The 16,009-nt window shown below is 51.9% G+C and overlaps 1 protein-coding gene across 2 annotated transcripts in view; it reads left to right on the top strand.

Moving 5' to 3' along the window:
• Positions 1-9,351: 9,351 nt before the first annotated feature.
• Positions 9,352-16,009, top strand: part of carm1 (coactivator-associated arginine methyltransferase 1) — a 100,960-nt gene continuing 94,302 nt past the window's right edge. For both annotated transcript variants that reach the window (XM_085971645.1, XM_085971646.1), the window contains exon 1: positions 9,352-9,508. In XM_085971645.1, the coding sequence (XP_085827771.1) occupies positions 9,367-9,508 (142 nt within the window). In that variant the 5' untranslated portion in view covers positions 9,352-9,366. The remainder of the gene's footprint in view (positions 9,509-16,009) is intronic.

The following is a 16,009-nucleotide window of genomic DNA, read 5'->3' on the forward strand; positions in this document are numbered from 1 at the left end:
TATCCTTCCTTAGATAAGGAGACCAAAACTGTGCACAGTACTCCAGGTGTGGTCTCACCAAGGCCCTGTACAATTGTAGCAAGACTTCCTTACTCTTATACTTCAACCCCCTTGCAATAAAGGCTAACATGCCATTTGCCTTCCTTATTGCTTGCTGTACCTGCATGCCAGCTTTCTGTGTTTCTTGCACGAGGACACCCAAATTTCTCTGAACACCAACATTTGAAAGTTTCTCACCATTTAAAAAATATTCTGTTTTTCTATTCTTCCTACCAATGTGAATACCCTCACATTTCCCTACATCTTAGCATCCACCTCACTGCCCACTCACTCAGTCTATCTATACCTTTGCAGACTCTTTGGGCTGGATTTTCCTTAAGCTGTCGGGAAGGAGGCGGGACTGCAACTTTCGGGTTTTAGTCCCGCCTCCATCGACGTCCGGCCAATCGACGTGATTTTCCCTTGATTGACCTTGTTGAGCCCGCCCAGCGGGCTCAGCAGGCCAATTAAGGGCCACCCGGCAACAGGTGACATCACAGACTGAAATTTCATCTGTCAAGAGTTTTTGACAGATGAAATATCAGCGTTTCACAGCTGTTTGAAGCTGTCAAACACTGTCAGACTGACTTCTAACCTGAGTCCTTCTACGCAGACTCAGTTAGAACTGTCACCAGCATTGAAAGCTGAAGGCTGTCACTTTTGACAGATCGCAGCCGTTCAGCTTTCAGTTCCGGCTGAGTGATGGACTCCCGATGCCTAGAAAGGCTGTTAAGGTAAGTACAGGTAAGTAAAACTTCTTTACATGCTTTAGACACACTACCTTTGCACTCATGCACCCATCACTCACCTGAACACCGACATCGTGACCCCTCCAGCTCCTTCAACCCGACGGCCCGCCTGCTCTAACCTGGCGTGGTTTGGAGCCATCGGGAATCCCATACAACACCCCTCAAAATAGGGATTAGGCTAAAAACTGCCTGTTAACTACCTGTTAACAGGCAGTTAATTGGCACTAATCCCTTCCCGCCTCGGGTCAGCGGGTCCCAGTGCGGGGCGGGTACCCGCCTCCCTTGAAACTTACGTGGAGGTGGGATGGTGTCGGGACCCCCGAATTCAGGATTTTTGCCCCCCGCATGCCTGAAAGCCTGCCTCACGGCACAGTGAAAATCTGGCCCTTTGTGTTCTCCTCGCAGCTTTTTTAAAAATTCATTGATGGGATGTGGGCGTCACTGGTTGGCTAGGCCTGCATTTAGTGCCCATCCCAAATTGCCCTTGAGAAGATGGTGGTGAGCCGCCTTCTTGAACCGCTGCAGTCCATATGGTGTAGGTACACCCACAATGCTGTTAGGAAGGGAGTTCCAGGATTTTGGCCCAGCAACAGTGAAGGAACGGCGATACAGGTCCAAGTCAGGATGGTGTGTGGCTTGGAGGGGAACTTGTAGGTGGTGATGTTCCCATGCATCTGCTGCCCTTGTCCTTCTAAGTGGTAGAGGTCGCGGGTTTGGAAGGTGCTGTTGAAGGAGCTTTGGTGAGTTGCTGCAGTGCATCTTGTAGATGGTACACACTGCAGCCACAGTGCGCCGGTGGTGGAGGGAGTGAATGTTGAAGGTGGTGGATGGAGTGCCAATCAAGTGGGCTGCTTTATCCTGAATGGTGTCAAGCTTCTTGAGTGTTGTTGGAGCTGCTCTCATCCAGGCAAGTGGAGAGTATTCCATCACACTCCTGACTTGTGCCTTGTAGATGGTGGAAAGGCTTTGGGGAGCCAGGAGTGAGACACTCGCCGCAGAATTCCCAGCCTCTGGCCTGCTCTTGTAGCCACAGTATTTATATGGCTGGTCCAGTTCAGTTTCTGATCAATGGTAACCCCCAGGATGTTGATAGTGGGGGATTCAGCGATGGTAATGCCATTGAATGTCAAGGGGAGATGGTTAGAGTCTCGCTTGTTGGAGATGGCCATTGCCTGGCACTTGTGTGGTGCGAATGTTACTTGCCACTTGTCAGCCCAAGTCTGAATGTTGTCCAGGTCTTGCTACATATGGACATGGACTGCGTCAGTATCTGATGAGTCTCGAATGGTGCTGAACAGTGTGCAATCATCAGTGAACATCCCCACTTCTGACCTTATGATGGAGGGAAGGTCATTGATGAAACAGCTGAAGATGGTTGGGCCTAGGACACTGCCCTGAGGAACTCCTGCAGTGATGTCATGTGATTGAGATGAATGACCTCCAACAACCACAGCCCACCTAGCTTTGTATCATCAGCAAACTTGGATACATTACACGCGGTCCCTTCATCTAGGTCATTAATACAGATTGTAAATAGCTGAGGCCCCAACACTGTTCCTTGCGGCACCCCACTAGTTACAGCCTGCCAACCTGAAAAAGATCCATTTATCCCTACTCTCTGTTTTCTGCTCGTTAACCAATCCTCTATCCATGCTACTATATTACCCCCAACCCCATGAGCCCTAATCTTGTGTAATAACCTTTTATGTGGCACCTTATCGAATGCCTTTTGGAAATCCAAATATACTACACCCACTGGTTCCCCTTTATCTACCCTGCTAGTTACATCCTCAAAAAACTCTAATAAATGTGTCAAACACAATTTCCCTTTTATCTTCCAAAATTCTATAGACTCTGGAACAGTTCCCATGGATTGGAGGGTAGCTAATGTAACCCCACTATTCAAAAAAGATGGTAGTGTGGCGGAGCCACTAAGGGACTCCGATCAAATGTATATAATTCCCTTTAACAATATGTTAACTACAGCCTGAGTCTGTATCTTTGTATATACTGTTTGCATGTACAGAGCGCGGTCCCTTTAAGAGCGCGGGCAAACGCGACGACGTCATGCCGTTCATCACGTGATCCCCACCAGCGGGAAAAACATGATGACGTCATGACACCTGCCACAGGACCGCCCAAGCAGTCCTCGTGAAGCCTCCGAACTGACTAGACCTGTATTCGTAGTTTTCTTGCATCTGTTTGTTAAACTCAATTAGTTTTACATTAAACATCGTTTGTTTGATCGCCTGAGTCGACCTCAGTCTCTTGATAGGAACTAGACATTCCTACATTGGTGACCCCGACTTTTGCGAACGGTTTTCGCAGAAGGAACGAAGCATGGAAACGAACGCCGTTGCATTGAAGCTACCGCAATTCTGGGAGCAACAAGCGACCGCCTGGTTCATCCAGGTCGAAGCCCAGTTTGCATTACGGAACATCGTTTCGGATCAGACCCGATATTTTTACGTGGTCTCCGCACTTGACAACTCCACCGCGTCGCGGATCGTCAGCCTGCTTGAGAACCCCCCGGACGACCGCAAGTATGAAACAATCAAGGCGCGGTTGTTACAGGTCTTCGGGCTCACGAAGTCGGAGCGCGCCCGCTGACTGCTCGCTATGCCCAGCCTCGGGGACTCCAAGCCGTCTGAGCTCATGAGCCAAATGCTCACGCTCCTGGGCTCTGAACCAGAATGCTTCCTCTTTAGGGAGCTCTTCCTCAGTCAGTCACCGGAGCAAGTACAAGCTGCCCTGGCCAGGTCCGAAGTCTCAGACTGCGCAGCGCTTGCTGCCGAAGCGGACAAGATTTTCACGGTGATGCAGCAGTACTGCGCTGCCACGAGGTGCCCATCCCCCACAGACGCCACACCAGCTCCTCCACCTTCGGGGCTGTGCTCCTACCACGCGCGGTTTGGCGCGAAAGCCAGATGTTGCCGCCCTCCCTGCAGCTTCTCTCCCAAAAAAAAACAACTGCAACTCCGACAAAAGAAGAACGGGTTTGACGGGTGCCCCACGGCTGCGATGGCAATCGGAAATTCTGGCAAGCTACTGTTCATCACCGATTCCATCTCTGGTCGATGATTCCTATGCGACACCGGCGCACAGTGCAGCATTATACCCACGTCCGCTATTGATATTCAAGCTGGGAGGCACGGCCTCTCCCTCGAAGCGGCTAATGGCGGTGCTATCCGGACCTTCGGCAAACGGCGGGTCCAGGTGTGCTTCGGCGGCCAGCAATTTGTTTGGGAATTTGTTACGGCCAGGGTTTCACAAGCCATCCTCGGCGCGGATTTCCTGTGCGCCAACAGCCTCCTGGTCGATGTGCGGAACTGGCGGCTGATCAACGCGGCCACGTTTCACTCCATTCCTTGCCACCATGGTACCACCATGTCGCGCACCGTCTCCTGAGCTTTCCCAACTCCGGACGAGTTCACTCGCCTGCTCGGTGAATTTCCGGACCTGACCAGACCTACGTTCTCCTCTACGGCCATGAAGCATGGTGTGGAACACCACATCACCACCACTGGCCCCCCGGTCCATGCGCGGGCCCGGCGCCTCGAACCCGGCAAGCTGGCGGTCGCGAAGGCGGAGTTTGCTACGATGGAACGCCTGGGGATTATTCGCCGGTCCAATAGTCCCTGGTCTTCGCCTCTCCACATAGTACCGAAACCTGGCGGCGGTTGGCGGCCATGAGGCGACTATCGGCGACTTAACGACGCTACCACTCCTGATCGATACCCAATCCCCCACATTCAGGATTTCTCTGCCCATTTGGCTGGGAACACCATGTTTTCCAAGGTGGATCTGGTCCGAGGCTACCACCAGGTCCCGGTACACCCGCAGGACATGCAGAAGACCGCAGTCATCACCCCATTCGGCCTTTTTGAATTTTTGAGGATGCCTTTTGGGTTGAAGAATGCTGCCCAGGCCTTCCAGCGCCTCATGGACTCCGTGCTGCGGGACCTCAAGTTCCTTTTCATCTATTTAGACGACATCCTCGTGGCCAGTCGAAATAAGGAGGAACACATCGCGCACCTACGCATCCCCTTTCGTCGCCTCAGCCAACACGGCCTGATTCTCAACCCGGCCAAGTGTCAGTTTGGTCTGCCCCACATTGATTTCCTGGGACATCGCATTACATCGGAGGGAGCGGTGCCTTTGCAAGCAAAGGTAGAGGCAGTGACATCCTTTCTGCGCCCGCAGACCATCAAGGCCCTGCAGGAGTTCCTCGGGATGGTAAATTTTTACCACCGCTTCGTGCCTAAGGTAGCTCTGCTCATGCAGCCCCTGTACGAGGCCCTCAAGGGCAAGTCTGGCAAGGACCCGGTAAGCTGAACGGTCAACATGGACCGGGCGTTCGTTGACACAAAAAGCACCCTCGCCAATGCGACCATGCTGGCGCACCCACTGCCCGGTGCCACCATCGCCCTCACCACCGACGCGTCAGACTACGCCATCCGCGCAGTGCAGGAACCGTGGGTAAATGGAACGTGGCAACCGCTGGCATTCTTCAGCCATCAACTACGGCGAAACGAGCGGAAATACAGTACCTTCGACCGGGAGTTGCTGGCTCTTTTTCTGGCCATCCGCCATTTCCGGTTCTTGCTGGAAGGACGTCCTTTCACTGCTTTTGTAGACCATAAGCCACTAACGTTCGCTATGGCCAAGACTGCCGAACCGTGGTCAGCCCGACAACAGCGTCATTTAACGTTTATCTCTGAATTCATTACTGATATTCAGCACGTGGCCGGTAAAGACAACCTGGTGGCGGATTGCCTCTCCCGCGCGACCGTTCAGGCAGTCCAGCTCGGCATCGACTATGCCCTCATGGCTGCGGATCAAGCCTCAGATCCAGAGGTGCAAGCTTACCGAACCAGCCCCTCTAGCCTCCAAGCGGCCGACGTCAAATTCCACGCCGCAGGCAGCACGCTACTTTGTGACGTCTCTGTAGGAGATCCTCGCCCTATCGTGCCGGTCGCCTGGCGCCGAAAAGTGTTTGACGCCATACACGGGTTGTCACACCCTGGCATGAAGGCCTCGCAAAGGCTGATGTCATCCAAGTTCGTTTGGCGGGGCATGCATATGGATGTCCGCGACTGGGCCAACACCTGCGTGGTCTGCCAAAAGGCCAAGGTGCAGCATCACGTCAAAGCTCCATTGGCCACCTTCGCTGTTCCGGAGCGACGGTTCAATCACGTGAATGTGGACCTGGTGGGGCCACTTCCACCTTCTCATGGGTTTACACATATCCTTATGATGGTAGACTGCACCACTAGATGGCCAGAGGCAGTTCCCTTGTCATCCACCACTTCGGCAGATGTAGCCAGGGCATTCATCTCCTCTTGGGTCGCCCGTTTCGGGGTACCGGCGGACATCTCTTCTGATCGTGGACCGCAATTTTCCTCTGAGCTCTGGATCGCAGTGGCTCAGGGGCTCGGCATCAAGCTACATTGCACCACAGCCTACCATCCACAGGCGAACGGCCTGTGCAAACGGTTTCACAGGTCGCTCAAAGCTGCACTGAGGGCCAGCCTCCAAGGCACTGGATGGGTGGACAGGCTACCATGGGTCCTGTTGGGTCTTCGCACGGCGCCCAAGGAAGATCTTCGCTCGTCCTCGGCAGAGCTCGTCTATGGCCAGCCGCTACGCGTACCAGGGGATTTCCTTCCGACTCCAACAGAGCCATGGTTCGCATCCAATCAACTCATCAGCCACCAGGAGGCAGCCAGGTGTTTTGCACCAGTACCTACGTCGCATCACGGCTTTCAGAGCTCCCACATCCCAGCAGAGCTGAAGAACGCCGAATATGTGTTCATCCGCCACGACGCTCATCGGGATCCACTCAAGGCCCCTTCCACTGGTCCTTTCCGCGTGCTAGAGCCGGGAGACAAAACTTTCTCGGTGGATATCGGGGGTAACTGGACCACATTTCGGTTGACCGGTTGAAGCCGGCACACTTGGACCTTGACCGCCCGGTCGAGGCCGCACAGCCGCCAAAACGTGGCCGACCGCCCACAGTCGCCGTGCCAGATCAAGCGCAGCTGCCCGCCAGCTCGCCCGCCGTCCATCAGCTTCCGCTCCAAGTGTACAGAAGTCGCTCTGACAGGCTTGTCAGACCTCCTTGCCGTTTCACCTTTTCTGCTAAAGACAATTCTGGGGGGGCGCATGTGGTGGAGCCACAAAGGGACTCTGATCAAATATATATAATTCCCTTTAACAATATGTTAACTACAGCCTGAGTCTGTATCTTTGTATATACTGTTTGCATGTACAGAGCGCGGTCCCTTTAAGTGCGCGGGCAAATGCGATGACGTCATGCCGTTCATCACGTGATCCCCCACCGGTGGGAAAAATGTCATGACGTCGTGACGCCAGCCACGGGACCACCCAAGCAGTCCTCGTGGAGCCTCCAAACTGACTAGACCTGTATTCGTATTTTCTTGCATCTGTTTGTTAAACTCAATTAGTTTTACATTAAACATCGTTTGTTTGATTGCCTGAGTCGACCTCAGTCTCTTGATAGGAAATAGACATTCATACAGTAGAGAGAAAATGGGGAATTATAGACCGGTAAGCCTGACATCGGTAGTGGGGAAAATGCTAGAGTCCATTATAAAAGATGTAATAGCAGAGCACTTGGAAAACAGTGACAGGATCGGACAAACTCAACATGGATTTACAAAAGGTAAATCGTGCTTGACTAATCTACTGGAATTTTTTGAGGATGTAACTGGTAGAATAGATAAGGGAGAACCAGTGGATGTGGTATATTTGGACTTTCAGAAGGCTTTCGATAAGGTCCCGCATAAGAGATTAGCGTGTAAAGTTAAAGCACATGGGATTGGGGGTAAGGTACTGACTTAGATAGAGAACTGGTTGGTAGACAGGAAGCAAAGAGTTGGAATAAACGGGTCTTTTTCCGAGTGGCAGGCAGTGCCTAGTGGGGTACCGCAAGGATCGGCCCTAGGACCCCAGCTATTCACAATATATATTAATGATCTAGACGAGGGAACTAGATGTAATGTCTCCAAGTTTGCAGACGACACAAAGCTGGGTGGGCGTTTGTGCTGTGAGGAGGATGCCGAGAAACTCCAGGATGATTTGGACAGGTTGGGTGATTGGGCGGATAGATTCCAGCATTTTCCCGACGACTGATGTCAGGCTAACTGGCCTGGAGTTGCCCTGTTTTTTCTCTTCCTCCTTTCTTGAATAGCGGGGTTACATTTGTGACCTTCCAATCCGCTGGGACCATTCCAGAATATAGGGAATTTTGGAAGATCAGTCAGCCAGTGGGCAGCACTCTCGCCGCTGGGTCCGAAGCCCCACAACCCCCCCGAGATATCTGCGCTCCTCTAATTCTGGCCTCTTGAGCATCCCTGATTTATAATCGCTCAACCTTTGGTGCCTAGGCCCCAAGCTCTGGAATTCCCTGCCTAAACCTCTCCACCTCGCTACCTCTCTTTCCTCCTTTAAGGTGCTTCTTAAAACCGACCTCTTTGACCAAGCTTTTGGTCACCTGCCCTAATTTATCCTGATGTGGCTCGGTGTCAAATTTTTTGTCTTAAAATACTCCTGTACAGCGCCTTGGGACATTTGACTACGTTAAAGGTGCTATAGTTTTTGTTGTTTTTGTTGTCGGTTCAAGTCCCACTCCAGAGACTTGAGCACATAATCCAGGCTGACACTCCAGTGCAGTGCTGAGGGAGTGCTGCATTGTCAGAGGTGCCGCCTTTCAGATGAGACATTAAACTGAGGCCTGTCTGCTCTCATATGGACATAAAAGATTCCATTGAATTATTGGAAGAAAAGAAGGGGAGTTATCCCCAGTGTCCTGGGGCCAATATTTATGCCTCAACCAACATCACTAAAACAGATTATTTGGTCATTATCACATTGCTGTTTGTGGGAGCTTGCTGTGCACAAATTAGCCTCCCTCTTGTGGCGCTTTCTTGCTGTTTCACATCAATGATGCGCCGCCCTGCTCTCGGCCTCCATCCTGTGGCTATTCCCGGTATTACCGCGCACTGCTCTCGGCCTCCATCCTGTGGCTATTCCCGGTATTACCGCGCACTGCTCTCGGCCTCCATCCTGTGGCGGTCCCCGGTATTACAGCGCCTTGCTCTCGGTCTCCATCCTGTGGCGTTCCCCGGTATAACCGCGCCTTGCTCTCGGGCTCCATCCTGTGGCGTTCCCCGGTATCACCGCGCCTTGCTCTCGGGCTCCATCCTGTGGCGATCCTCAGTATTACAGCGATTTGCTCTCAGGCTCCATCCTGTGGCGTTCCCCCGTATCACCGCGCCTTATTCTCGGGCTCCATCCTGTGGCGGTCTCCGGTATTACAGCGATTTGCTCTCGGGCTCCATCCTGTGGCGGTCCCCGGTATTACAGCGATTTGCTCTCGGGCTCCATCCTGTGGCGGTCTCCGGTATCACCGCGCCTTGCTCTCGGGCTCCATCCTGTGGCGGTCCCCGGTATGGCAGGAGGCGGTGTTGACTGACGCGCGCGCGAGCCCGGGCGGCGGGGCCGCGCCTCTGTTTAAAGGCGCGCTCCCGGTCTTGGTGTTTTTTTTAAAAGTAAAATGGCCACCACGGTGTTCCCGGGCGTGCGGTTGGTGTCGATCGGCGACCAGAACGGCGAGATCCAGCGGCACTCTGACCAGCAGCCGCTCCGACTGGAAATCAGAAGCGGCCAGGACAGCGGCTCCATCAGTCTGTACAGCAGTGAGTGAGGCCGGGGGGGAAGAGAGGGAGACCCCGGGGCAGCGGGAGAGCGAGCCCGGGGTGGGGGCCTCGCACAGCGGCCGCACTCACCACCTCAGCCCGGGGATGCGGCGCGGCCTCCACAAAAAAAAAAACAAGGCTCCGAGGATGAAACTGCGGCCAGGAAAGCCCCAGCCCGCCCCCGGCTGTATCTGGAGCCCTGGCCTGGAGCTGGTGCTCTGAGGCCGGCCCGGGGAGTCGGTCCTCTCCCTCCCCCGAGCCCAGCAGCTTGTCCCACCGCAGGAGCCCCGACCCAGCCTGCGTCCCCAGGGCTGCCCCTCCAACTGGGAGTGAAAGATCCCAGTACTTGAACCTCCTGCCCCTCCAGCTGGGTGAGAAAGATCCCAGGACTTGAACCTCCTGCCCCTCCAGCTGGGTGAGAAAGATCCCAGGACTTGAACCTCCTGCCCCTCCAGCTGGGTGAGAAAGATCCCAGGACTTGAACCTCCTGCCCCTCCAGCTGGGTGAGAAAGATCCCAGGACTTGAACCTCTTGCCCCTCCAGCTGGGTGAGAAAGATCCCAGGACTTGAACCTCCTGCCCCTCCAGCTGGGCGAGAAAGATCCCAGGACTTGAACCTCCTGCCCCTCCAGCTGGGCGAGAAAGATCCCAGGACTTGAACCTCCTGCCCCTCCAGCTGGGTGAGAAAGATCCCAGGACTTGAACCTCCTGCCCCTCCAGCTGGGAGTGAAAGATCCCAGGACTTGAACCTCCTGCCCCTCCAGCTGGGAGTGAAAGATCCCAGGACTCCATTCACACAGGAGCAGAGAGTTCAATTCTCCTGGTGTGTTTATCCCTCAAAGCAACATCACTGAACGATTACCTTGTCCTTTTAGCTCATTGCTGTGACCAGCTGCATTTTAGTTGCATCTCATTGTGTTCCAGAATTGGGAAGTAACCCTGGGCTAGTTTTTCATACTTCCTATTCAACTTGCTCTGCTCTCTGTCTTTTATTTTGAGTCTCTCTGAGCATTATCACTTCTGCCGTTCAGGAACAGGACCAAGCGTTTGGTCATCTGCCCTAATTTTTTTCTCCTGTGGCTCGGTGTCAAAACCTTCGTCTTACAACATTCCTGTGACGCACCCTGGGACCTTTTACTACATTAAAGGTGCTATATAAATACAAGTTGTTATTGAGTAGGCCATTTAACCCCCTCGAGCCTGTTCAATGGCTGATCTGCGACCTAACTCCATATACCTACCTTTGGCCCATATCCCTTAATACCTTTGGTTAACAAAAAGCTATTAACCTCCGATTTAAAATTAACACGATCTAGCATCAACTGCCGTTTGCGGAAGAGAGCTCCAAACTTCTACCACCCTTTGTGTGTAGAAGTGTTTCCTAATTTCACTCCTGAAAGGTCTGGCTCTAATTTTTAGATTATGCCCCCTAGTCCTAGACTCCCCAACCAGCGGAAATAGTTTCTCTCTATCTACCCTATCCGTTCCCCCTAAATATCTTGAAAACTTCGATCAGATCACCCCTTAACCTCCTACATCCAGGAAATCCAACCCTAGTTTGTGTAACCTCTCCTCGTAGTTTAACTAACTCCTGATTTCCCCACAGTAGTATTTTACAGGTTGTGTGTGGGGGGTCTTTGTGTCTGTGTCCCCTCCCCCTTTCCCTTGTTCTGTTCCTCCTTCAATGCTGTTCATCTAATATTTTGGTTCTGAGGAAAGTGTTATACCTGAAATATGACTCTTTGTTTGTTTCGTGTTTTATCGGTGAATACTCAGCATCTCCAGCATTTTTGGATTTCCAGCGTCTGCAGTATTCTGCTCCTAGACTGGGTTATTTCCCCAACACTTGTCGGAGTTGCTGCAATCTGTAATGTGTGGATGTTGCACTAACTAACTCATTCTAGCAGATTGTCGTATTACATGTGCGATAAATACAAGGGATCGGGCCGAGGGTAGGGTGACGGGGCTAAACCAAGAGAGGCAGGCTTGAATAATTTAAAAAGCTGTTAATTTTGAGGCTGAGTTTGGCGCTGTCCTGTTATTGATCCTGCGTAGTGCTGCTTTCATGTCGACTTTTTAGGAGCTCTGATAATTTGCAGAACACACAGAATCTTGATGCTATCCAATTTCAGAAGGCTGTGATACTTTGTGACATTTACTGAACATCATAGCACGATTCAGAGCTCTTTAAATCTCTGAGAAGATTGCCTCCTTCCCCAAGCAATTGGCCTGTTAGCTCATGATGCTACAGCCCTGGGCCTAACAGTGATCGTTCTACTTTTTATGTATAGAAATAAATAGTTCTACATAACTTCGAGCTCAGCAATGACCAGACAGGGGACTGTCTAAATGGCCTGGGTTGTCTTTTGTGTTTTGACATCACCCAGAGCCAATAAGTGTGTAGTGGATCCGTCTTTTCTCTGTCTGCAAGCTAAGTGGAAAAACCTCCTGTGCATTGAAGGCAGCAGATTGGGGGTACCCAGGGCTCTCCCGCTGATCAGCTCCTTGACCAGACTGCCCACCGGTAGCACAAGCACATGTGCGCACACACAACTTGTTGGGCACATGATCTGCATAGAGGCGTGTTAAAGTACACTGCACTGCCCATCACTCCTGCCCTCGCTAACCTACATTCTCTCCTGGTCCCCCCCCAAATACCTCACATTTGAAATTATTATCTTTTGTCTTTTAAATATGTCCATGGCCTCGTCCTATCTCTATAGCCTCCTACCATCCCCCGCCCTTACTCTTATAGACTTGTGTGCACCCCACCCCCATTGCCACACTATTGGCAGCCATACCTTCACCTGCCTATCTTCCATTCTCTGGAACTCCTGTTGTGCCCCTCTCTCTCCCCCATACAACCACACTATTGGCAGCCATACCTTCACCTGCCTATCTTCCATTCTCTGGAGCTCCTGCTGTGCCCCTCTCTCTCCTCCATACAACCACACTATTGGCAGCCATACCTTCACCTGCCTATCTTCCATTCTCTGGAACTCCTGTTGTGCCCCTCTCTCTCCTCCATACAACCACGCTATTGGCTACTTTCTAATCTGTCCTCCTTTGGCTTGGTGTCCATTTTCATACGCCTCTAGCACCATTTCTTTTCTATATTAAAGCTGCTATATAAATGCAAGCCAAAGCTCACTCTGGGCCTCTCTCTCTTCCTGTTTGAGAGAGAGAGAGAACATGGCCGTGGAAACTGATCTACAGGGAAGCCCATCCAGAGATCCTGCACTCTGACTTCTGCCAGGCTCCTGGCCCTTGTGTGTTGTCCACGTTTGCTGGGTTGCGCTTGTGCTCTCGCTGAGCGTGCGTCAGTCACGCGTGCACTTTCTGAATGTGCCAGAGCAATGGGTACATTGCCCACCGAGCTGAAGTCTGGTGGATGTGATGTGGTGAAACCTGGTCTGTCCGATACGTGAGCACCTGCTCCAATGCAGCTTTTGTTCTTCTCCCCCGGACCGAACTCTGATTCCATGTATTTGGAAATTACAATCTGGTGTATTGAGCAACTGCCTCCCATTTCCTCGGCATTGTGCATTACATAACATAAGAATTAGGAGCAGGAGTTGGCCACACGGCCCCTCGAGCCTGCTCCGCCATTCAATAAGATCATGGCTGATCATTGACCTCAACTCCACTTTCCTGCCCGATCTCCATATCCCTTGATTCCCCGAGAGTCCAAAAATCTATCGATCTCAGCCTTGAATATACTCAATGACTGAGCATCCACAGCCCTCTGGGGCAGAGAATTCCAAAGATTCACAACCCTCTGAGTGAAGAAATTCCTCCTCACCTCAGTCTTAAATGGCCGACCCCTTATCCTGAGACTGTGACCCCTCGTTCTAGACACTCCAGCCAGGTGAAGCAACCTTTCAGCATCGACCCTGTCAATCCCCCTCAGAACCTTGTATGTTTCAATGAGCTCCTCTGGTTGAACCAGAAAGTGACCTCGTGCTGTGAAAGAAAGGCTTGTATTTCTATCGCCCCGTTCTCTACCTCGGCACCCCCCAAAGCGCCTGACAGCCAATGAGGTACTTTAGAAGTGCAGTCACTGTTGTAATGTAGGCAACGTGTGGCCAAATTGTGCACAGCAAGCTCCCACAAACAGCAATGAGATAATGACAGTGGTGTTGGTTGAGGGATAAATATTGGCCACGACGTTGGGGAGACCACCCCCCCCCCCCCCCCCCCCCATTGAAATAGTGCCGTGGGATCTCTTGTGTCCACCTGAGAGCAGGCGGGGCCTCGGTTTAACGTCACATCTGAAAAACGGCCTCTCCGACAGTGCAGCGCTCCCTCAGCACTGCACTGGGAGTGTCGGCCTGGATTTTGTGCTCCTGTGTCTGGAGTGGGACTTGAAGCCACAACCTACTGATTCCGAGGTGCGAGAGTGCTGCCCACTGCGTCACAGCTAACAGGGCCAAGATATAGAATAGCGTGCATCTGCTATTCTATAACTTTTTTTTAAAAAAGAGGTCAATTTGAGCCCAACATGAGGTTTGTCATTTCCTTATGACCCAACTAAAACCAGAGCTTGATCTGAGACTGGTACATGTGCTGCTACCCTGAGAGCTGTCAGTGGGACTCTATGGGAAGAGTTTCTTTAACTATTGTAACCTTTAGTAGCTGTGACCTTACTCTGGAAGTTCTTGCAGTGCTGCTGCCGGACCCCTTAACTCCTGTAATATGCTCGACTGTTTGTGTGTGTGTGATTTATAACTTGATAATCAAAGGTTGTTACTTCAGCTTGGCTCTTGATGCTTGATTGAGGAGCCAAACTTCCCCAGGCAGAATGATTTCACTCTGTGTGACGGTTCCGTGATTTTTTTTTTCCAGGATTATACAATGTCTGGCTCCATATTACTGGGGGGGCTTGGGTGGGTGGGGGGAGGGGAGAGAGAAGGTGGTTATCGACGTTATTCCCGCTATGTTGCGTGGCCGCACGGGGGTCTGGTGGTCCCGCGCAGGCCGCTCATCGGATTTAGCATGGGAGGAACCGCACGCACGAGAATTTGAATGGGCCGCACAGCCACTTAAAGGGACTGCGCACCTAAAGTAAAAATTAGAGGGAGCGTTGGTGGTTATTCCTGGGGGTGGGGGGAGGGGGATTATTGCCAGTGTTCCCTCTAATTTTGTTTTTTGGGTGCACGGCCCATTCAAATGTTCGCCCGTGCAATTTATTTTCCATGTGAGCGGCCTGCGCGGGACCGCCAGACCCCCGCATGGCTGCACAGCTTAACGGGAAGATTGGTTAGAGCTCTATTATTGGCACCGTTTTACCCTCTGACGTGCCCCCCGGATCCAATCTGTCTCGGGATGTAGAACTGTGGAAATAATAACACGGTGGACCCTGGTGCTGATGTGATCGATCCTGACCATTCTCTGTTGACGTCGAGGAATTACTTTCCTGGCCATAAAACTAGTGATTCTAACGGGAGTATTTTATAACTTTAAAAAACAAAAAAATATTTCTCGTTTTAATGTAATTTTGTATAATCCGCTGTAATTCTCTACGTGAGCCGCCTTCTCGAGCACCGATCCAGTTCCCTTTTTTTTTAAAGTCGCCTTGATATCTTCAAAGTTTGAAGAGGACAGAAGGGGTAACTTTGAAACAAAGCGCTGTCTCCTCTTTCAGCAAGTGACGGCCTCTTCTGAGGGATGCTGTAGCGGCGCCTTTGCTGTGTGTGTAACTGTATCGTGCCTGACCCGGGAGCGTTTGGCGGTGATGCGGGTGTGTGTTTCCCATTTCCCCCCCCCCCTCGGATTGGAAAGCATAAAATTAAAAAGCAGCGAATGCTGCCGGTGGGGAGTTGTGTGTTACAGGAGGGATTGCATTTCTCTCGGGAGTGTGAGCAGTGGAAGTTGAAGACCAGCGTCTCCTGCTGGCAGTGTTCTGTTAAAAAGACCTGATCTGGTTGGCATCATTGAAATTTTATATCTGCTTGGATGGGCGTGCGGGAGATGCGAGTGTGATACCCTGGGGGACACGTTCTAAACCGTAAAGAAGCTATTTCTAGTTTATTTCCTTGTCTCTTGTTGCTACCTCTCTGCAGTTTATATTTTGGGGGAGGGTTGTGTTAATAGTTTTGGTGGGGAGGGGGGAAATTCGCCAACCACTTTGAGAAGGCTGTGCCGTTCCTCCTAATGGGCGGGCTGGGTGTGGCTGTAATGGTGCGGCCAGCAGCCCTGAGTGCCCCCAGCGGCTGATGTGTGTCCCGGGGTCTGGAATAGTGCCTTGTGGGCAGGGGACAGTTCTACAATTGGAAAAGGGAGTCCTTGCATTCCTAATCATCTCGCTCAAATGCTTTGCACGTAGCGAGCTACTTCGAAGCGCTGTCGCTGTTACGTGGCCTATTTCTTGTGTTGGCTGAGGGAAGAATGTTGGCGAGGTTAACGGGGGAACCCCCCCTGCTCCGAACTGTGGCAAGGGATCTTGGAGCAGGCAGACAGGGTCTCGGTTTAATGTCTGGTCCTTGCAGCACAGCAGTGTCCG

The sequence above is a fragment of the Somniosus microcephalus genome, chromosome 31 (genome assembly GCF_052327205.1).
Source record: "Somniosus microcephalus isolate GS21.2 chromosome 31, FLI_Smic_1.0, whole genome shotgun sequence".
In the NCBI taxonomy this organism is placed as follows: Eukaryota; Metazoa; Chordata; class Chondrichthyes; order Squaliformes; family Somniosidae; genus Somniosus; species Somniosus microcephalus.